Source organism: Hylobates moloch, unplaced genomic scaffold, assembly GCF_009828535.3.
Source record: "Hylobates moloch isolate HMO894 unplaced genomic scaffold, HMol_V3 SCAFFOLD_17, whole genome shotgun sequence".
NCBI lineage: Eukaryota > Metazoa > Chordata > Mammalia > Primates > Hylobatidae > Hylobates > Hylobates moloch.
In genome coordinates, this window is record NW_026652292.1 from 59104063 (window position 1) to 59127066 (window position 23004).

Below are 23004 nucleotides of genomic sequence, written 5' to 3' on the forward strand. Positions count from 1 at the left end.
CTATGTGAAAACATTCAGAAAAATTTGAAGACGCTGCTCTCTCTCCTGCCCCATCACCATCAGGATTTCTTGCTCCAAGACTTTATGAGTTTCTTCAATTTTTCCTTAGTTGAGGTCGTCTTGAAAAGCTTCCCTATTTTATTTTCTTCTAACCAGTTACAGTTCACTGCAGTCCTTAAAGTGAGGTGACTAAAATCTCTAATCATTTTCTCTCCCTACACACCCAACAGCTAAGACAGTGTTCTTGGACAGTTGTTCCTGGACTTCAGTAAAGGGTTATATTTTTATCTCTATCACATTTCTTCTTTGGTGAACCACTCCAGTTAGAGATAATAATCCTGAATTCTTATTCTGTTATCTAATGCATCCTCCAGTTCTCCTGATTCTACAAAACTGAAAAATTTGATAAGTATACCATGTTCTCATCAAAAGCAATATAAAAATGCTGAACATGACAGGGTGAAGACTAGAATTATCAGTAGAAACTCCTTTCATATTGATATCAATGCATTAATCAGCAACCTGTTGCGGTAAGGGCATGGACTGGATGTCAGACAGACAAGGTTGGGTTCATCTGGTTCTATCACTAAAGAGTGTGTGTGTGTGTGTGTGTGTGTGTGTGTGTGTGTGTGTCTGTGTGTGTGTCTTTGCATATGTCTCTTAACTTCTCTAAGCTTTAGCTTCCTCATCTGTAAATCAGAGATAACGCTAGAACTCACATAATATGATTAAATGAGATAATAGTTGTAGCTTAGCCATTAATAAATAGCTTAGGGCCTATACTATTTATTTAAATAACTTAGGCTATTATTTATTAATAAGCAAATGTTAATTGTTGATGTTATCATTTACAAGTTAGTTCATACTTCTTTGTTGTTTCTAGAAGCAATTTTATCAAAAATAGTATGAGAAAAGCGAAATTATTCTGAACTGGTATGCCAGGCCAACCATCTTCAGAATTTTGTGCAGCACTGCTTTAAGCTCACAAGTTAAAATTCTGAGGATCGACATTTTCTCTAGTCTTCTAGCACACAGATTCATGTTCTCCAATGTTTGCTGAATTTTATGTTGTGTATCAATTTTCTTATTCCTCTCTATATGATTAGCCACCCCATTCTTTCAAAATTTCCTCCCTTTTCAAGTGTTTAACACTTAATTGTAGACTTCACTTTCTCCTCACTAGGAGGCTGATGCCATTGACATGAACTCCTTCCTTTGTCTGTTCTTCATATTTCATCTGTTTTCTCACTTACAGTCCAGAGGAGGATGTATCCTTTTTCTTTTTCACCCAACATCTTCACCTGTGCTCTAAATCATGTTTCCTGGACTTCCACAGTGACTGGCAAGCAGCAGTCAGGTTTGCAGTTTGTTTACGTGTGGCCTGTGAGCTAAGAATGGCTTTTAAATATTGTAAAGGATTATTTCAAAAACAACAAAGAATAATATGGGACATGGACTGTTTGTGGCCAGCAAAACGTGAAATATTTACCATCTGGCTGGTTAAAGGAAAAGTCTGCCAAACCCTGCTTTTCCTGCCCCATCAACCATCCCTTCCCCTTTGCTGCACGTGCATCATTCCACACACATGTGCTGTGTCCCTGCGATGTGCCAGACACTGTTCTAAGAACTGTAGCTGCCATTTTATTAGGGACAAAACAATCATAATAAAAATAAATGAATACAAGTCAGATAGTAATAAGTGCTATGAAGAAAAATAATGGAGAGAAGGAGGACAAGGCCAGGCTAGGGTGGAGGAGGACTTACTGATAAAGAGCTCTGAGGCTGTGGAGGTGAGAATCATCTGACAAGGGTGACCTGGAAGCCCTAGCTTCATGTGATGATTGTCATAAACAGGGTTACCTTTACTGAGGGCAACTGGTCTTCAGCTGGATAGTGGTGGGATCTGCTCTTTACTCCTCTAACGAAGCAGAGTAGAAGCAAGGGGTGGGTGTATCTTATCAAAGTAATCATATCTTTAGTCTTTCGTATTTCACTGCATCCTTTCAGCCAAGGATGTTACAAATATTCCTACACATAATAAGAAGAAGAAATAAGAAAGAAGAAGAAATAGGAAGGAAGGAGGAAGAAGGAAGAAGAAGTAGTCAATTTTTTTTTTCCCAGACCCTACTTTCCCATCAAACAAATCTCTAATCTCGCTCATTTTCTCAAAGCCAGGCTTAATTTTTTTTAAACTATATTCACTTCCTTTACTTCCTTATTATGTATCCTCAAATTCTCGCAAATGGTTTCCCATCCCCACGGACGTAACTTCTGATTGCCAAATCCAGGGGTTTCCCTTCTTTGTATGTTGTACTTAATGGCCTCACAGTCAAACTTGAGTCTACTATGGCATTGATGACACGATGCAGATCGGGCTTCTTGTCCCACAGAAACTTTAGCTGCTCAGTTTTTTGTGAGTGTTTGTTTTGTTTCTGGCAGTTCTCTCTTCTGCGCACTCCTTCAAGATAGCTCCGAGACTCTGTATACTTGTTTTCTCTCTCGCTCTACCAGTATTCTCATTATTAATCCATAATACCAACCTTAAAAGCCCAGTATCCTCAGGCTCCTTCTGGTCTCTATTTTTGTAAATGACTTACCACCTCCCTAGTCATTCAGGGAAGAAACTTTTGAGTCATTTTTGCTCTCTTGTTCTCCCTTAGCCCTTATACCTAAATTGATTATGTACCTCTCCTGTCTCTTTTGGATAACGACCACTTAACTCTTCAGTCTTCATTCCTCCTCTGTACCCCACAAGCACTGCTCTAATCCCTCCAAATTGATCGCCACCCCTTCAGCCTCTGAGTGCAAGACAAGGGCTGTAGGCAATGTTCTCCTCTACCTCTGGCCCTGTCCCTGCCCTACTCCTTCGTAATTTTAAACAATAATCTTTCTAGAAAGATCTCCCTGATAGCCTTGATCCCTCCCCCTAAGCAATTCATTAATCGGTCCTCTTGTTTCAGTTGATTTGCCCTCAATGATTGAGGTACTACTCCTTCACGCTGTGCAATTCTGACTCCAGCACTTTCTACCTGTGTACGCTTACGTATGTTACGTAACCTGCTTCCTCATCCAAAGCTGCTTTTAGACTAAGGCACAGGGGCTTGAGCTGAGGGCTCTGTGACCCTCCTCCAGCTGTACTCCTTACCCAGAGCCAATGTTTCTCCTTCCAGACCTCATCCCAGGTACCCAAGACTCTGAAATTCTGAGCCCAAAGGCTCCTAAGACAGCTTCCAGGGCCTGCATGTTCTCTTTGGTGGGGAAGAGAAGAGAAGGCATACACCTCCTGATACACCTGTATACCTCAGGACAGAGAGGTGGCTAAAGGCTGGCTATTTGTGGAAACTGTGAACAGAGGTTGGACCTGCAGGCTTCTGTCCATGAAGCCTGTCCAAGGTGTGAAGTGGAGCCGTAAATGAGAAGTGGGTGGGGATACCACAGGCTAGGGAAGGATGAAGAGTCTGATAATTCTGAATTCAAACCTAGCCTTCCAGATTGTTACCAAAGTATACGTGTCAAGGAAAGAAAACAGAGTAGACTTTATCAGCTTATGAGTCTAATTTATAACTTTTAAATATTTTGACTTATGGTAGGTGGGCCTCTATTTGTACTCCTGCTCTGGGCCCTGCAAAGGTTGGAGAGGAACTTGCCTTCTACAATCAAGTGGAAACAATACCAATGAGGTGGTGAGGATTAAGTATTATAATATATGCAATATGATTAGCACAATATTTGATACAAAGTCAGTACTTAAGAATTGTATTCCTTTCCGTATCTTACCATCTTTTAATAATTTTTTATTTTTTTCTCTCCCAGTAGAATAAATCCTTTGAGCATAGGAACTGTTTTTTATTTATGTATCTCTATATCCAGAGACCAAGCACAGTGCCCAGAATATAACAGGTACTCATTAAATGCTTGCAGAATGAATATATGCATCTGTAGGGAGTCTACCTCTATCATTTTTTAACCTTTTATTTCCTTCCCTACTGCCATGATCAGAATTCTGTCCCTAATAAACTCTTACCTATGGCTCTGTAAGAGCCTCCTAATTGGTATCCTTTCCTCCAAACTCTCACTTCTCTAACCAGTTTTTGAAATTAGAGAGCTCATTATCTTTCAAAAATATTGAGACCATGAAAGAGATCTCTACATCCACTGAGGATTTTCCACTATTTATCCATCTACCAAATATTTGCTGAGCTCCTACTCATCTAATTAACAAATATTTAAAAACCTACTCTGTAGCCTCTGGAGATATTAAAATAAATATGACATTGTCCCTGTATTTATAGAGCTCACACTCTAGCCTTGTAATATAGGCTAAGTGTATACACAGTAAAATTCAAGACCTTTGATCTGGCCTTAAACATTCATGATTACGTCCTGCAACCTGAGCTACATCTGCCTCCCCCTTGGCATACTATCCTAACTCCATACACTCTGTGGTATAGTCACACTAGATTATTTATCATCACCAGTATCACTACAGTTTGATAGCTCTGAACTTGATAATTCTTTATCCTACTTAGCCATCAAAACCTTACTAAGGTCAGCTATAACCTCAGACAAACATTTCCTGATCTCTTAATCATAATTAAATGCTTATTCTTCTGCATTCTCATGGCACTTAGTTCATATTTCTAACACTATGATTGCACTATGTTTTGTGTTATAATTAGCTGTTTAACAGGTTGTTCCTGAGGATAGGAAATACATTGTATTCATCTGAGTATACAACTCATGGTGCCACGTACATATACATCTTTGCAGAATGAAGAGATGAGTAAATCATAGATACAGAAGCAGCAAGAGAAGTCTTGGTCTCTAGTTAGGAGATCAAAGTTCAATTGTGGGCTTAACACAAACCAGCTGGGTAACCTTAGGAACATCATCAAACCTCCTGAGCTTCAGTAACCTGCCTGACACACAAAGGGGCTATGATTGCCTCTGATGTATTATCTAACCCTAAAATTAGACGTTAACAATTAAGTCTAGAGGAAATGCGAAAAAGATTGTGAGACTTGAAGAAAACAGTACCTATAAAGATTTTCCAATAGTAAGACTCTTTTTTTTTTTTTTTTTTTTTTGAGACGGAGTCTCACTCTGTCGCCCAGGCTGGAGTGCAGTGACGCGATTTCGGCTCACTTCAAGCTCCGCCTCCCGGGTTCACGCCATTCTCCTGCCTCAGCCTCCAGAGTAGCTGGGACTACAGGCGCCCGCCATCACGCCTGGCTAATTTTTTTTGTATTTTTAGTAGAGACGGGGTTTCACCATATTAGCCAGGATGGTCTCGATCTCCTGACCTCGTGATCCACCCGCCTCAGCCTCCCAAAGTGCTGGGATTACAGGTGTGAGCCACCACGCCCGGACAATAGTAAGACTCTTTAACAACTTAAAGGCCCTTTGCATTTTAGAAACTAAAAAAATTAAAAACCAGTTTAGAAGGTCAATATTCCCAATGACACTATAGCCACCAGCTTCAGTTCCAGGGACTATCTAGAAGGAGAGCTCAAAAAACATTTCTTCTTCAAGTCCTTCTCTATATTCTTTGGTTAAGTCTCTTTTTCTTCCGCCCGTCTTTTTTTTACCTTCCTACTGCCTCTGCTCTTTCATGTTATTTCCTTTACTAATTATAAACTTTTAACAAATAATTACAAAGTTTATCTGTCTTTTCTAACTTTTCTACAATAAACATGTTGACATGTGAAAGAAAAACTCAGAGAGAAAAATAAGTTAATAAATAGAAGGCATATTTTGATGCCTTATAAAAGTGTAAGTACATATTATATCTTTCTAAGTAGTAAATCTCAAAGCAGATTGCTATTATATAAAAACCTGACAGCCTGACTTAAAAAACACTTTTGCCTTCCTCTTTTAAGCCCCTGCACTGCAGAAACATTTCAACAAGTGGCTAAGGTAGTCAGAAATGAAGACATTATTAATATTTTCATCTTATAAAAATATTTATTAAGGATCTGCTAAGTGTAAGAATACCCTAGTCAGGACAAGGCACTTTTAATAAGAAAGCTTACAATAAATTAATTAGTGAACTACGAAGCAGCAAAAAGGGATGCAGATATTAAGATGAGTCATGTTTAACCACTTTTACTACATTTCCCCCAAGTTCTGAAATCTATAGCTTCTCTATAAGTAGCTAGGCTACAAGCTGTTTGAAGAAGAACTGTATTTCATACTGTGTATTATCTTCAGCATCTGGCACAGTGTCTTCTGCAAGTGAGATGCCCAGTAAATGTTAATGATGGAAATTTGAGCATTTATAAATATAATCAAGGCTTATAAATAAAATACGAAAATACAAAATTCATTTATAAATAAGTAATTAAGATATAGGACAGAAGGCTTTTGATAACTCAATGTTGAAAGAACAAATGACCAAAGAAGTCATACAGACATGAATTTGAATCCTGTGTGACTCTGGGCAAGTTACGAACCCTTGCTGAAACCATATTTTCATTTCTGAAAATGGAGATAAACAAGATCAACTTCAATGGGCTGCACTACAAAGCACAACGGAGTTAATTTATTTAAATTGTGCCAGTGTAGTGTTCAGTCCACAGCAGATGCTCAATAACCCATAGCTGTTTTATGCTCTCAGAAGTGAAAGTGCCACATTAACATATCAGCTTAAACCTAAGAAAATCTTTTTTTGTCAGTATCCGATAAAGGCGCACTTCAGCTTAGCCGAGATTAGCCTGGGCTTAAGGCTCCAAAAAGAGTCTACACAGTCCGCTTTGTTGAAGGACGAGTCAGATTCTGGCAAACAAAATCCGGAGGCATAAGAAGCAGTGAAGAATTCATTAACACTGTAGGGTGCATACCACCTAGAACATTTCTTTGATCTTAGAGGTTGTCATGTTCTTGGCTAGTTTTTCAAAATCCTTCCCTTTGCCTCTCATCACTTCAGCCTTTCAAGGGTCAAGTTTCATTCACCTGGCTACCACCCAAAAGCATGTTTCCAGCAGGCGTCAGGATGCTTGGGGCACATCTCATATCTGGCCTCAGAGTTCTTCTACAAGTCTGCTATGAGTAATTATTTTCAGATTCTAGCCTTTCCTTGTGCATCTAAAGAAAGTCTAAAATATTAACTGCCTATTCCACTCAATGTGAATAACTTTATAAAGTGATGATTTATGGGCCTTTGACAAAGCTCAGAATGGCAAACATTGTCAACTAAAATAAATCTTGAACTAGATGAGATATAAATAGTAAATATGACTCAGAAAATACCCCTAATATTAACATGCTTTGCACTTATTAAATATTTTCTCTTCATTTCCTCATTGTCTCTATTAATACTTAGCATTTATCGTTGTACCATAACTCGCCCATCTGATTCACTTCAACTTCACCCCAGCTGAAAGCATATTATTACTTAGTACAGTTTATTTAATTCATTTGTTGAAGTAATCATTTCCTCTGTTTATTCTTATTCCACATGTAGCCTACAGGTCAGTAAGAATAGAGATTGGGACAATGATTAAATTGTTTTCTAGTTATTTCCATTATCTTTCTGAATTAGAATGTCACATTATGGTTTTGTTACTCTATTTCAGTAGTTAAAATTTCACAAAACATCGGAACATAAACATATTTAAATATCAATCTGAAAATCTTACTTTAAAATTTTAGTGAGGTTTTCATTGAAGTCTAAAGTTATACCTCAAATGAATTTTAGAATATGAGATATTTTAAATTTATTTAATATGGATGACAAACTACATTGCTATTTATTAATTTGACACTTGCAAGAAGATTTAAAATGATGTACTTTGATTATTTTTCTTCTAAGAGCCTTATCTAATCTTTGTTGTAAGGGGCTGTCCAGTGTACTGTAGGATGTTTATCAGCATCCCTCTCCCCTGGCTGACAACCAAAAATGTCTTCAGACATTGCCGAATGTTTCCTGATGTGTGTGTGTGTGTGTGTGTGTGTGTGTGTGTGTGTTGGGAGAATTGCCACTGGTTGAGAATTACTGCTCTAGAGTACTGAAACTCCCCTACCCAATATTCACTGACAATTGTTTTCTTCTGTCATGTAGGAAACAAATGGTATTAACAAATTTATGATGGTTGTTTATCACTTATAATTAAGTCAGTCAGATATATGTGTATTTTTCCTACAAGTCTGGTTTCCTTGCTTCTATTCTTATTCCTCTGTATTCTATGTTCATTCTCTTATCCATTCCCTCACTTATTCAATAATGTTTACTGAGCACAGACTTTATGCCAGGCATGATTCTAGGTGCTAGATATGTTGGTCACCAAAACAATTAAGGTCCTTGTTCTCTTGGAGCTTACATTCTAGTGACACTTTTATTCTACACAGTAGACAGGATGATCGTTTAGAAGTATTAATCAGGGTTGGGCATGGTGGTTCATGCTTGTAATCCCAGAAATTTAGGAGGCTGAGGTGGGCGGATTGCTTGAGCCCAGGTGTTCAAGACTAGCCTGGCAACACGGTAAAATCCTGTCTATACGAAAAATACAAAAAAATCAGCCAAGCATGGTGGTGTGCACGTGTAGTTCCAGCTACTTGGGAGGCTGAGGTGGGAGGATCACTTAAGCCCAGGAGGTCGAGGCTGCAGTAGTTCATGATTGGGCCATTGCATTCCAGCCTGTGCGACAGAGCAAGACTTTATCTTGGGGGGAGAAAAAAAAAAAGAAAAAGCATGAATCAGGAATTGGAGGAGAGATGCCACTGAGAAGAGTGGAGTAGGAAACTCCTAAACTCCATTCCTCCATTAAAGCAATGGTTAAGCTGGCAGGAACTGTTAGAATCAACTTTTTTGAACTCTGGAATTTAATAAAAACTTACAACCACCAGGGGAATGTTTAATGAAGAAAGAATTTTAGTAAGAGAGCATATGGCATTTTAATTTGCCCACCTACCATACCCTACTCCCCAACTTCACAGCAGCCATGAAGAGCATGGCTCACATTCCTGATGCAGCTTGCTGGTACCAGGGGGATCTTGTATCAAAAAAATGTGGTTGTGTGTTTTGACTTACATAGTAGCTACCTGAGGTACTGGCTCAGGAGATTGCCTTCATTTTATTTGCCTCATCTCTGAGTTTTTTCAGGACTGACATGGCCTGCCAAGAGGCATTTGTCAAAAGCATTTAAAGGAAAATATATACTAGCTGCAGCCACCTAGGAGAAGGAATAAAAGATGGGAGTGGTGGTATACAGATTGAAAAGCCTGGGAAGAAAGAGGCTGGGGAAGGAGCTACTTGGGGCATGAGAGCTTTGGAAAGCATCTGTGTATACAGGGGAATCTAAAAAATGCCCAAGAAGACCTTAGGCTCTCACCTCCGACTGCCTTTTAGGCTCTGTGCAAGCAGGAAGTGAAGGCTAAGATAGAGTTGTAAACGGCCTGGCTAAGCCTTGAAGGAGTGCCCCAATACCCAGCCAATCTGCAAAGACTGAGAGAGTGTTTTTTTATTTTTGGTTCTAGATATTTAAGAAAATCCCTGTCAAATCACTAGCTGACTGTTACTCTAGTAAAATAAAGACTTCAGTGAGCATACAAGATGAAAAATATCTTTATAAAAATACCTGTATAAAATATCTTTATAAAAATCTTTATAAAAATAATTTAGAAAAGTCACTAAACAACACCTAGAACCCACAACAAGCAACAACAATGAATTCTTGGGGAGGGGGACAGAGAGACTCCCATTTCCAGTGATACCACAGTATAATATTCAAATTATTCCATTTTCGACAATAAAACAATTACTAGGCATGTGAAGAAATAAAAAAGTATAACCCACAGGAAAAAAATTAATAAAAAATCCCTGAGGAAGCCCAGACATTGGACTTACTAGGCAAGACTTTAAATCAACTATCTGCCTAACTGACCTAGCTCCATCTACCTCTTCTACCTCACCTTGTGTCAGTCAATGCTTTGCTCACTATTGCCAGTCACACTGGCCATCTTGGTGAGCTTCAGACGATCAAGCTTATTCCTGCCTTCAGACATGCTGTGTACTCTCTTCTGGAACGTTCTCCCATTTCATTGCATAGCATACTCCATATAGTCTGTCTCTGTTCATATTCCACCTCCTCAGAGGCACCTTTCCTGACTACTTGATCTAAAATGGCTATGCCCATCCCAACTTCCTACAATTTCTGCTCCCTTTCATTGTTAAGTTCATCATTCTTTGAAATTACTTTCATTCATTCATCCTTTGTTGATTGATTGATAATTGATTGATTTTATGTTCCCCTTACTAGAAGGTAAGCTCCTTGGCAGCAGGTACTTTATTTGTATCATTTACTGTGGATCACCCTCCTACAACAGTGAGCTAGGCTAAATAAATATTTATCAAATGAATAAAGACAATTTATATGTGTTGAATAACAACAAAAAATATAAAAAGCTTATAAAATTCTTCTGAGAAGTCTCCCTCAGTTCAGAAGTTTTGCTCACTAGCTGTTTGGTGAATCTACTAGAGGAAATCTGTCCATTGTTGATTCTTGAAATGAAGCGAGAGAACAAATGTCTGATGCCACCATGGCCTGTCATTTTCCTCCCAGGGAAGGTAATCACAGGCATGTTGGGGGTAGTGGTGAGAAAACCTCTGCCCCCCTGTAAGCACTGGCCTGGTCAGGGAATGAGAGTGTATCAGTGATCTGTAGGCTAACCTCTATGTGTGGTCCCCTGAGATCAAGAAAGCCAGAACAGTTTTGGTGGTAGTAGTGACAGAGGTGTCAAGATTTCAAAGTAATACTATCTTTGGCAGAGGTTCAAAACAGGGTGGGTAATATAAAAATGCTGCTAAGTATTGCCTTGAGCTTAAAAAAAGGGGGGGGGACAGTAGATGGACTGGTCTTTGTCTCTTCTTGTTCTGAAACTTCAGAATCATTGCCCAGAGAAAAGAGTCCTCCCTGATTCTGGCAAGTTCTAAAACAACCTGAGAGGAGAAATGATTCTGTAGAACTAAATTTATGAACAGCTGTGGGCTTATCTCATTAAGGATTAAACAGTTTTCATTCTGGATGAAAATCTTTCTAGAACCTATCATATATATCCTCTACCTTTTTATTACATTAACTACTTTCCTTTCTTCCCAAATTCACTATAATGAGCTCAGCAACATCTTCTGAGGCAGTAGGGCATCCTGATAAGAATGTTGCTTCTGAAGCCAGACAGCTTGGATTCAAAGCTTGGCTTTGTCACTCACCTGTTGGGCAGGTTAACACTCTATGCCTCAGTTTCTTTATCTGTAAATAGGGATAATATTAGTACCTTCCTCATAGGTTCTTGTAAGGACTAAGTGAATTAATATATGTCATATACTTAACACATTGCCTGGGATATAGTACTGCTTGGAAAATGTTTGCTGCTGCTGCTATAACTATACTGTTACAATTATTACTATAGCAATTTTTTTTGGTGTCTTGAGCTCATTATAAAGATGTTAAATTATAATATGCTGCAACTTAGTGATACCTTCTTAAAGGGCACAGCGTTACTAGCTTTCACATAAAATGGCCCCAGACTGATTTGCTGGAGTGGTCTAATACGCTGTTTTATAGCTCCTGTATTTTCCTTTGTGAAGTCCCCTTTTTACTTCTCACTGTTGTTGCTATCTTTTCATATCTATGTCAGCCTTTTCCATGCTTCTATTTTTGCAGGAGGCATAAAAAAGAGTTAACCAATTTGTTAGACATGTGTGTTAAGTAAAAGCTAATATATTGTAAACTAAGTTGAAAAAACACTTCCATGAATGGAGAGAAGAACTTGAGCCCATGGACAACTCTTCTGGCTATTCAGAGGTATTTTCTTATTGTTTCTTGCTTCTTAGATAAAATATACAAAGTTACTATAAAAGTAAGTTTCTGGGATAATAGATGTAACAATGGTGATACATAAAGTTAAAATTAACAAACCTCTAATTGAGTTCAAATAAATACTCATTACGGTCCTATTACATGCTAGATACTGAGGCAACAAAAATGAATGATATGGTTCTGAACTACAAGAAGCTTGCAATTAAGAGGAGATAAAGTATAAACAAACAATATCAAGATAATATAGCTAGAGATACCAAAGAGTTTAGACCAGGTACTACGGGAGTCTAGAGGAAGGGCTCTTAGCCTAACCTGAGGATTCAGGGAAAGCTTCCTGAAAGAGGATCATGCCTAAACTGAGCTTGATGACAGCCAGGTGAAGAAAGGTTAGATGGGCTATTCTAAGCATGGAAACATGAGAAGTGATGAGACAGGAAGCAGCATAGTGCTTTCGTGAGAGTATGCAGCTGTGGGTATAAATAATAAATAGTTTGATATTGCTGTAATTAAAAATAAGATGGGAAATGGTGGGAAATGAAGCTAGGAGGTAGACTATAGGGATCAGACTCAAGAGGTCCTCATATGTCATGCTGAGAGGCTTGAATATCACTTGTTAAGAGATGGGAAGCCATTAAGAACACTTTGAGAAAAATGGCAATTTGCAGATTTTCACTTTAGATGTATAACTTGGTGAGCAGTGTAAAAGACAGAAAAACTAGAAAAAACTGTGGGAAGAGGGACCAGTTAGACGGCTGTTGCAATTAACAATCTAGAGATAGTAAGAACTGAAAGGAGACAAGGCAGTGGGGATGGTGTGGAAGAGAGGGTCCCCGATGTATTTAGAAGATAAAATTGGAAGGTCCTGGTGACTTATTAGATGAGTTGGGGACAAGGTGGAGAGAAATCTAGGATGGCTTTGAGTTACTAGGAAGATGATAATTCAGTTAACTAAGAGAGAAATAGGTGAGTTTTTGTTTTTGTTTTTTAATTCAGTTTCTTTTTCTTTCTTTTGGGGGTGGGCACAAGAAGATAAAATAGTGAGTTCAGGCTGGGACATATTAAGCTTGAGGTAGTTATGGGAGAGGTACGAACTGGATATATGTTAGAGTAATTAACAATAGACAGAATCATAAAAGCAAATGGCAGCCCCTAGATAAAAGTAAGAAAAGAGAACAGCAGCAGAACAAGAGTGAGATATTAAAAGAGGGACAGAGGTAGATGGCCCATGAAACTGAGATTCCATATTGAGAGACACAGGGAGAGAACAGCGCCATGAAAGCCAAAGCCACGTATGAGTTTTAGATATAGTGATCAGTAAAGTTAAACATACTCATAACAGCTACATTTTCTGAGCACTCACTACATGTCAGGCACTTTGTGGTTTTATATACCATATCTCATTTAATCAATTATCCACATGGTACAGATGATGAACCTGAAGTTCAGAGAAGTCATGTAACTTACCTAAGGTCATAGCGTAAGCTGGCAGAACTGGGATCTGAACCCAAGTCTGCTGGATTATAAAACCCATGTTCTTAACTCTGCTGGAGTAAAAGAACTTCTTCAGGATGCAACTTAATATTATCATAAGGACTGCTATATATTGCTTTTCCAAGAAGCATATCTTAAAACCTGTCTAGTTATCTCAAAAGAATATTTAATGTCTAATGAGGTCATTATATATTTGATCACTTTATAACATCAAAATAGGTGATTTCAGTGATACCTTTTAATAATCTCTTTGCTTCATAAATACTACACTGGTCAAATTATGAGAACAATAGGGTACAATACAAGGTAATCCACTCAATTGAGTAAAGCCCAGCTCCAACAAACCCAAAAGGAAGGTCCTCGTTGGACTAGATAGTGTTCTTCACAGGAAAACGAAGTGCCTTGGACTTAGATCTAAGCATACTCAGCTTTCTCACAGGTTTACTGTTGTCCCAGGGAGAATCAGAGAGAGTATGCATAATTTAGCACAAACCTACCACAAATGTGGAAGATTTCATTAAATTATACATTCTATGGAAGGTTTATTTTAGATAATAAATGATTATCCATTAAAGAGAGAATAAGAAAGTCACATTTTGATTATAAAAGTTGTAATTTTTTCACTTCCCACTAGAGGAAGCAATAGCATTACTCTTACCATTTGGTGGGTAAAAGACAGCATATTCTTCCAGTCCTAGTTTTCCTATAAGAGAAAACCATAGAGGATTTCAATATGATTAAGTAAATAAATCTTTAAAAATCAACTTATTTTGTGAATGTACTAACAACAGAATTTTAAAAACTACTATAAACTGATATGTCATTTCATGATATGGAATTAACTTAAAAATGTACCAGCCAATCTTTTGATATTAGCAAACCCTTTCATCAATTAAAGTAACATGAATATAAGTACAACAGAAGCGACACAAAACAACCAAAAGAACAAACGCTTTCAAGTTCCTTAGGCACTTAAGAAGAGAAGTATCTATTTATTATGCATAAAATTGTTTTGCTAATTATAAATAAGTTAATCTATTCATCAAAGCAAGTCTTAAGCTTTGTAATACTGTGTTTACACTTTTATGGAATGTGCTGAAAGTTAAAAATTAAATGACTAGCTGTATGGTGGTCATATTTTCTGAATACCAAAACAGTTCACATGATTTCAGAATGGGGCTGAATATTTGAAATCAGAATTGTCCCAGAAAAGTAAAGTATATTCACAATAATCAAATATTTAACAGAGTTTTAAAAAGTATCTTTCCTTTAAAACTCTTAAAAGTTCTCAGTTTTTTCCACTTTCCACTGAATATCTTTAAACAGCTTTTACTTCGACAGTTTTTCTAACACTTTTGAGTTTATTGAAAAGTCACTTGTACTTTTGTACTGGGCTAAGAGTAATATTTTTAGTTAAAAAAAAGTTCATTTTATTCTTGTTAGGGGTGGTGACAGAGATGAATGAAGAATAAGAAGTGTGAGCAGTTTAGGTTAGGGTGGAGACAAAAAGGACTGATCTTGTGAGCAAGAAGAGAATGGAATAATGAATAGGTAGGTAGGTAGATAAAATTGATTACTGGGCTAGGTGCTGAGAGGCAAACATATATATGTTCCCTCAACCATGTGGTTTATAGTCCAGACTAAACCATGAAACATTAGTGTATATTTGCTAACTTTTCTAGCACAGACTTTAAGTGTTTAGAAGTTCAGAGGAGAGAGAAATGGATGATGGGTTGGTGGACATGGTGAGGTACAGGCTATTTCTTCAAGGACCTATGATTTTTAAGGTTGGAAAGTGGGAAGCCTTCCACATGCAGGGACTATAGGGAGGCTAGAATGAATATGGGGTATTGTGGAATAATCAGGGAAGCAAAGTTAGTTAGGTTAGGACAGTATCCACTGGTCAAAGGCCTTAAAATCCTGGCTGAGTTTAGAGGTGAGCTCAGTAGACAATTAAGTTTACAATCAGTTTTTCAGCAGAAGACTTAAAGAAACAAACAAAATGTTTCCATAAATTCAATTTAGAAGCAATGGACCTAAGAAAACCTTACATTAGGGGTAGCTGAAATCCAGCACAAGGTTATGTGGCCTCTCCTAGGGTAGGAGGTGGAGCAATCAGGCAGATAGTTCAGACATAAGAGATACAGGAGAAACAGTTTCTTTTTTCATGGAAATGGCAGAATGACCATACACAATGAAGTCTGAGCTTTCAGTGTTGGGTGTTCACCATTTAATAAAAAGGAAAATTTGGGGAGGGCATTCAGCTGAAGTTAATTGTATCTTCAGATGATGGCAGGACATTGATGTTTTATAAGCAGTTGGTGATAAAGAGGAGAAAAATAACTAAACTAGAAATTGGAGAGCTAAAAGCATATAAATTATCTCAAAGTTTTGAGTGTGGCGGAGCATTTTGAGAGAAGTATAGATTGTTAAAAAAAAGTAGAAAAAGCAAATCTGTGTTATAAACTTATAGTTAGAAAGAAAAATAAAAGTCAACAGATATGACATAAAAACAACAATAAAGGGTAGAGCACACAGGGAAGACAGAGAAAGTAACTTGAAATGCTGCTTCAGGGAACCACTTTCTCGTGATTTGTGATAAATTACTTGGGCACTGATTTGAGGTATGAAAGGATGATTACAGTCATCTGAGAGAAATCTTAAGTAATTTATAATAAAATAATTTGGCAACACCACTATCTCCAAAAATAAAACAAATATTCTCAGTATGATTATGTAAGTCTTAATACTTCCTTAAAATTATTAAAAATTTACCTCTTATGTATGATTTTGGTGGCGAGGCACTGTTGAATGCAAAGTGACTCAACACAGATGTATCCCGGGAAAAACAAAGTAATACCTGAATATAACATTGGAAAAAAAATAGCAATTAAGCACTATTATAAAACCAGATAATTCATTATTTCTTACTCAGGAGGCATCCTTCAAGCTCAAGTACTGTGCCTTGTGGTGGGAAGAATGCCCTTTATCGGTATACCTTTGGTAAGCATTACAGTGGGATGCCAAGTTCTTCCAAAGAGTTCTCACCATTTGCTACCTCAACTTTGAAGAGCAGAAAATGCAAACTGCTAACTAACAGTTGACTCTTCTCTTGTGTTTTCTATCTGGACAAGAGAAAAAACACCTGGGGGAAATTTAACAGATGAAAAATGTATGGAGAAGACCCTGAGTAACTATTGTGACAGAGCAATTTGGGAAGTGCAGGAAATGAACTTGAGTCATGCTGGGATGCATCAGGCAGTTAGGCATGTCAGGGTGGGCGGGAAGGCAACTCGTGGTACTTAGAAAGGATAGCAGCAGCAGTAGAACAAGTGGTTGCCTAATAAAGGGTAGAAGCTAGCTGTGCTGACCAGTAGGGTAGAGTATGTCAACTCTATGTGGAGATGAAAATAGGCACAGTAGAAAGTCAGCATCAAGGATGTCCATTAGGAGGTACTAGATTGAGGACACCAGCTTGGAATTTGGGAGCAGGAGTCCAAGACACAGTAAGGCCATTAGTGACAGGAAATCTGGGTCTCAGTATTAGAAGACCTGGGATTCTAAAAATATTACCAAGAAAAGAACTCAAAATGACTGAAAAGGCAGAACAGGGGCACAGAGTCAGGGCTGAACTAGCAGCAAGAGTGAAGGGAGAGGAAAAATCCTTGTGTCCAAGACACAAGAAAGGGGATACAGCTTTGGAAAAAAGGATAGGTAATGGAGATTGGGCATCAGTCAGGTTCAATGGTGGAATGCGTATCAACCACTGCTACTGCTTTGTTTTCATTATATTTTAAATGACTAGGTAAGTGGTATATGTTAATGACAAATTTAGAAATACAGAGTATTGGCTGGGCATGGTAGCTCACGCCTATGATCCCAGCACTTCAGGAGGCCAAGGCAGGAGGATCACTTGAGCCCAGGAGTTCAAGACCAGCCTGATCAACATGGTGAAACCTCATCTCTATTTAAAAAAAAAAGATTAATTTTAAAAATAAAGAAATACAGATGATCAACAAAAGGGGAAACAGCCATAATCCCATCAGTCTTAATAATTTGAGGTATATCCTTTCAGACTGCTTTTTAACATACTCATATGTATAATTTTTTCAAACCAAACAGGATTATACGTAATTTTCTTTCACTATTGTAAGATAAATATTTCTTACACATTTTTATGTTGCAGAATATTCCACTGTATGAAAGAACAATAACTTATTTAACCTGTATTTTTGTTGAACATTTAATTATTTCCACTTTTTCCCAACTACAAACAACACTAGAGTGAATTTACTTATGGCTAAATATGTACACCTTTAGTTATTTAAATTCCAAAAACTGGACCACCTGTCTGGTCAATTGCTTTGGGCATATTTAATTGAACAATGCCTCTCCCACATTTTCTCTATTTACTTCTACCTGACTCCTGTAAGCTGTAAGATTTACCTACATGTATTCAACCTGCCATGCCTTTTACTTACTTTTATCCCCCCTGTTCCATTCTGGATGACTTCCTCAGATTATTTTTTAGTCAGTTCACTAATTCTCTTCTTCTGCCCCTACTATGCACCAGGCACTCTTCCTTGTGTTTGGAATACATAAAAGGAAACAAACACAACACCTCTTTTATGGAGTTTAATTATGATGGAGCAGAATGTGTGTGATAAATAGCAAATATGATAGATAATTACATTATATAGTATATGAGGTAGCAAGTGCTATGGAAACAAGATAAAGGGGAAAAGAGAAAGAGTGGCTGACACTTTAAAGAGGCTGTTCAGTGTAGGCTTCCTTGAGAAGGTGATATCTAATCAAAGATTGAAAGGAGTTAAGAAACCTAGCATGTGGATATATGTGCAAGAGTATTCCAGGAGACTTGTTAGGAGACTATTGACAGTGACTTTCACTAAGATGGCAGCAATGTGTGGCAGATGTATGACACACCACCCAGAAACCCTCCTCTAGGAATGAAGGACTGACTATAGCAGCTGGTAGTGCTGTAGCAAATAACCCTCAGCAGCCAGCTCTTTTCATGGACTACCTCTGCTGGAGAGAGCTATTTTGCTCAAATATCAAGGTCACACCCTTTTCCTGAAATGGCCTATATCTGATGAAGAGGATGCAAGGGGGAAAGGTCTGAAATTCTTGTCCCCAGCTCAAGATGGGTCTGACAGTTTATCCCATCTTTAGAACTCTCTGCAGCATTGGCTGAGGGTTTCATTTAAACGGTATTGCAGCTAGAATTGTCGTTATGCTTAATTCTGCTTCATTCACTGCATTTCTACAAGAGCACTCGCTAATAAACCTTTGGCATGCTCGTCTCCATCTAAATTGGCTTCCCTGGGAACCCATCTTACAACACAGTGAAAGTGGGGAAAAGTCAGATTCTAAATACATTGCGAAGGCAGGGCCAACAGGAGTTACTGATAGATTGAGATGATATCTTGGAGAAAGACAGGAGTCAAGGAGAGTAACATGTGGAAGTTGAAAACAGAAGGATGTTTGATCTCAGTAAGTGGAACACCTTTAACTGAGACAGGGAAAGTGGCAGGCAGAACAGTTTGGGGAGCGAGATCATGGGTTCATTTTTCAACATGCTGAATTTGAGATGCCTGCAAGACATCTAAATGGAAAAATTGAAGAGGTAATTGGAGATATTTGTATGGAGTATAGAAGAAAAGTTTAAACTGAAGATATAAATTTGAGAGTTATCAACATATAGGTTGGTACTGAAAGCTACAAAATAGGTGAGCTTGGTGGAATCATCAAGTGAGTGAGTGTAACTAGAGAAAAGAAGACCAAGAACTGAGACTTGAGGCATTCTAGGATATCGGAGAAAAGAGAAGGAACCAGCTTAGACAACTGAGTAGTGAGTAACCATCAAAGGTGGATTTACCATGATGCTCTGTGAGTGCTGCAAGTTGCTGGGAGACACAGAGTGTCCTAGGCAAGGAAAGTCAGTGTGTAATCAGAAAGCATTTCTATGTATGCATTTCTAGTAAACTGTTTAATAAGATCTCAGAAGAAAAAGACCTGAATCTCTACAGTTCTAATAATCTGTTACAAATTTTTCCTCATTCAAAACAAAAATACGTGTTCTTATCTGGTTTTGTATTTCTAATATGATACTCTCTTTCTTAAAGAAGGCCCTCCAAATTGTATAAGCTTTAGGTCCGCAAAATGCTGAATTTGCCACTGGTGACTAGAAAAGTAAGAGGAAAACTAAAAAGAATGTGGTGTCTTGAAACCCAAGTGAAGAAACAGCAAAAATGAATCAAATGCTGTTGAGAGATTAGTTAAAAGGAGGATGGATAATTGGTCATTGGATTTAGTTCTTGATGACCTTGACGAGAGTAGTTTCAGTTCAAGTGGTAGGAGCACCATACACAATGTTTGGTACCTGCTTCTTAAAACAACATGGCACATGTATACATATGTAACTAACCTGCACGTTGTGCACATGTACCCTAAAACTTAAAGTATAATTTAAAAAAAGAAAAAAAAGAAACAATGCATTAAAGAGATCTTTTCATATCAGTATATACAGAGCTGCCTCATTCTTTTTAATTTTTTTGGTAGAGACAGGGTCTATTTATGTTGCCCAGGCTGGTCTTGAACTCTTGAGCTCAAGTAATCCTCCTGCCTCAGCCTTCCAAAGTGCTGGGATTACAGGCGTGAGCCACTGTGCTTGACCCGCTGCATTCATTTTTAAAGGGCTGTATCATGTTTCACTGAATATGTACTCCATGATTCATTTAATGGGTTACTCCTCAATACATGAACATTCACTTTCAACTTTATGCTGTTTCTGACAATACCAAAACAATTAGCCTTTTACTATATCATTTTACACATATGAGTGTCTCTGTAGAACAAATACATAGGAAGAGAATTGCCCAGTCAGAGAGTATACACATTGAAAAATGTGATGGCTATTTGGCTGTATACTTATATCCCTTGTTTTCTTTTTCCAGCATTTCTATATGTTTACAGTCTAAAAGGGGGCTGTGTGAATAAGCTCAATCCCTCATGTTGCCTAACTCTATTTTCTATTACATAGTCTAAATGATTATTACTCATATTTAAAAGAGTAAGAGATTTTAACATTATATTTGGTAAAGAGGCAGTTAACTGAATCATCTTATTAGTTCTACTGGCTTTCAGTCCAATCCCTTGAATTTTTAAATAACTGTAGTTAACAATAATGTTGTGTCCTTTCTGTTATTTATTATTTTATTTTTCTTATTCCATTGTTGAGAAATTCCAAAATGATATGTTCTTTCCTTCCTTTAGTGGGAACATCTCTAGTATTGCACTAATGAGTAACATTAACTTACATTAATATTGCAAATGTTGGTTTCAGATAAATACTATTATGTCAAGAAAATATATTAATACTTGATTTCTAGTGTATAAAAAGTATAAAAATGAATATTAAGTTGCACAACAATGTGAATATACTTAACAGTGCTAAACTGTACCCTTAGAAATGGTTAAGTGGTCAATTTTATGTTGTGATTTGTTTTACTACAATTAAATACTTTTTTAAAATTGATATCAAATATGGTCTCAAATAAATTTTTGGCATCTATTAAGATAATCATGTGAATTTTATTTTTTGACCTATTAATATAATAAATATTTTCCAATAATTAAGAAAAACCATTAGACTCTAACAATTCTAAATTTATAAATATTAATCTCTTCTCCTGCCAAACTTTCACGTACCACTGTGGTAGGTAGCATAATGGCCCCCAAAGATGTCCACATCCTAATCCCTGAAATTTGTGTGCTACCAGTTTGGATATGGTTTGTCCCTGTGAAAACTCCTGTTGAAATTTGATTCCCAATGTGGTAGTGTTGTGAGATGGGCCTAGTGGGAGGTGTCTGGGTCATGTGGGCAGATCCTTTATGAATAGATTACAGTCTCTCTGTGGGACAGGACTAGTTGCCATGAAAGTAGGTTGCTCCTTCTTATGTTTGGTCTCTTTGTATATACCTGCTTCCCCTTCCATTTTGTGCCATGAGTTGAAGCAGCATAAGACCTTCACTAGATAGGCTGCTCAATCTTAGACTTTCCAGCCACCAGAATCATGAGCCAAATAAGCCTCTTTTCTTTATAAATTACCTAGCCTCAGTTATTCTGGTATAGTCACACAAAATGTGACTTATGTGACAAATGGGATTACGCAGATGTGATTGAATAGAAGATCTTTAAATGGGGAGATTATTTAGCATTGTCTGGCTGGGCCCAATGTAACCAAGGATTCTTATACATGAAAGAGAGAAGCAGCAGGGTCAAAGTCAGAAAGAGATGTGATGATGCTCTCTGCTGGCTTTGAAGACAGAGGAAAGGGCCACAAGCCAAGGAATACAGGTGCACTCTAGGTTCTAGAAAGGGCAAGAAAAAACCAGATTCTCCTCTGGAGCATCCACAAGTAACACAGCCCTGCCAATGCCTTGATTCAAGCCCAATGAAACTCACTTCAAACTCAACTAAATTTATGGCAGCTCACTGCAACCTCTGCCTTCCATGTTCAAGCAATTCTCCTACCTCAGCCTCCTGAGTATCTGGGACTACAGGTACACACCACCACGCCTGGCTAATTTTTTGTATTTTTAGTAGAGATGGGGTTTCACCATGTTGACCAGGCTGGTCTCGAACTGAACTGAAGGAAATAGAGACACAAAAAACCCTTCAAAAAATTAATGAATCCAGGAGCCGGTTTTTTGAAAAGATCAACAAAATTGATAGACCACTAGCAAGACTAATAAAGAAGAAGAGAGAGAAGAATCAAATAGATGCAACAAAAAATGAAAAAGGGGATATCACCACCGATCCCACAGAAATACAATCTACCATCAGAGAATACTACAAACACCTCTATGCAAATAAACTAGAAAATCTAGAAGAAATGGATAAATTCCTCGACAAATACACCCTCCCAAGACTAAATCAGGAAGAAGTTGAATCTCTGAATAGACATTAACAGGCTCTGAAATTGTGGCAATAATCAATAGCTTACCAACCAAAAAGAGTCCAGGACCTGATGGATTCACAGCCAAATTCTACCAGAGGTACAAGGAGGAACTGGTACCATTCCTTCTGAAACTATTCCAATCGATAGAAAAAGAGGGAATCCTCCCTAACACATTTTATGAAGCCAGCATCGTCCTGATACCAAAGCCTGGCAGAGACATAACCAAAAAAGAGAATTTCAGACCAATATCCTTGATGAACATTGATGCAAAAATCCTCAATAAAATACTGGCAAACCGAATCCAGCAGCACATTAAAAAGCTTATACACCATGATCAAGTGGGCTTCATCCCTGGGATGGAAGGCTAGTTCAACATACGCAAATCAATAAATGTAATCCAGCATATAAACAGAACCAAAGACAAAAAATACATGATTATCTCAATAGATGCAGAAAAGGCCTTTGACAAAATTCAACAGCCCTTCATGCTAAAAACTCTCAATAAATTAGGTATTGATGGGACATATCTCAAAATAATAAGAGCTATCTATGACAAACCCACAGCCAATATCATCCTGAATGGGCAAAAACTGGAAGCATTCCCTTTTGAAAACTGGCATAAGACAGGGATGCCCTCTCTCACCACTCCTATTCAACATAGTGTTGGAAGTTCTGGCCAGAGCAATCAGGCAGGAGAAGGAAATAAAGGGTATTCA

The 23004-nt window shown here is 37.7% G+C and overlaps 1 protein-coding gene across 4 annotated transcripts in view; it reads right to left on the minus strand.

Annotated features, from left to right (window-relative positions):
* TBC1D19 (TBC1 domain family member 19) overlaps positions 1-23004 on the minus strand; it is a 185181-nt gene that overhangs the window by 29478 nt on the left and 132699 nt on the right. For all 4 annotated transcript variants that reach the window (XR_009210537.1, XM_032135634.2, XM_032135633.2 and 1 more), the window contains exons 14-15: positions 16083-16167; positions 13966-14010 (exon numbers count right to left, since the gene is read on the minus strand). Coding sequence is in view for 3 of the 4 variants with exons in the window: in XM_032135634.2 (XP_031991525.1) it covers positions 13966-14010; positions 16083-16167 (130 nt within the window). In the remaining variant the exon portion in view is untranslated. The remainder of the gene's footprint in view (positions 1-13965; positions 14011-16082; positions 16168-23004) is intronic.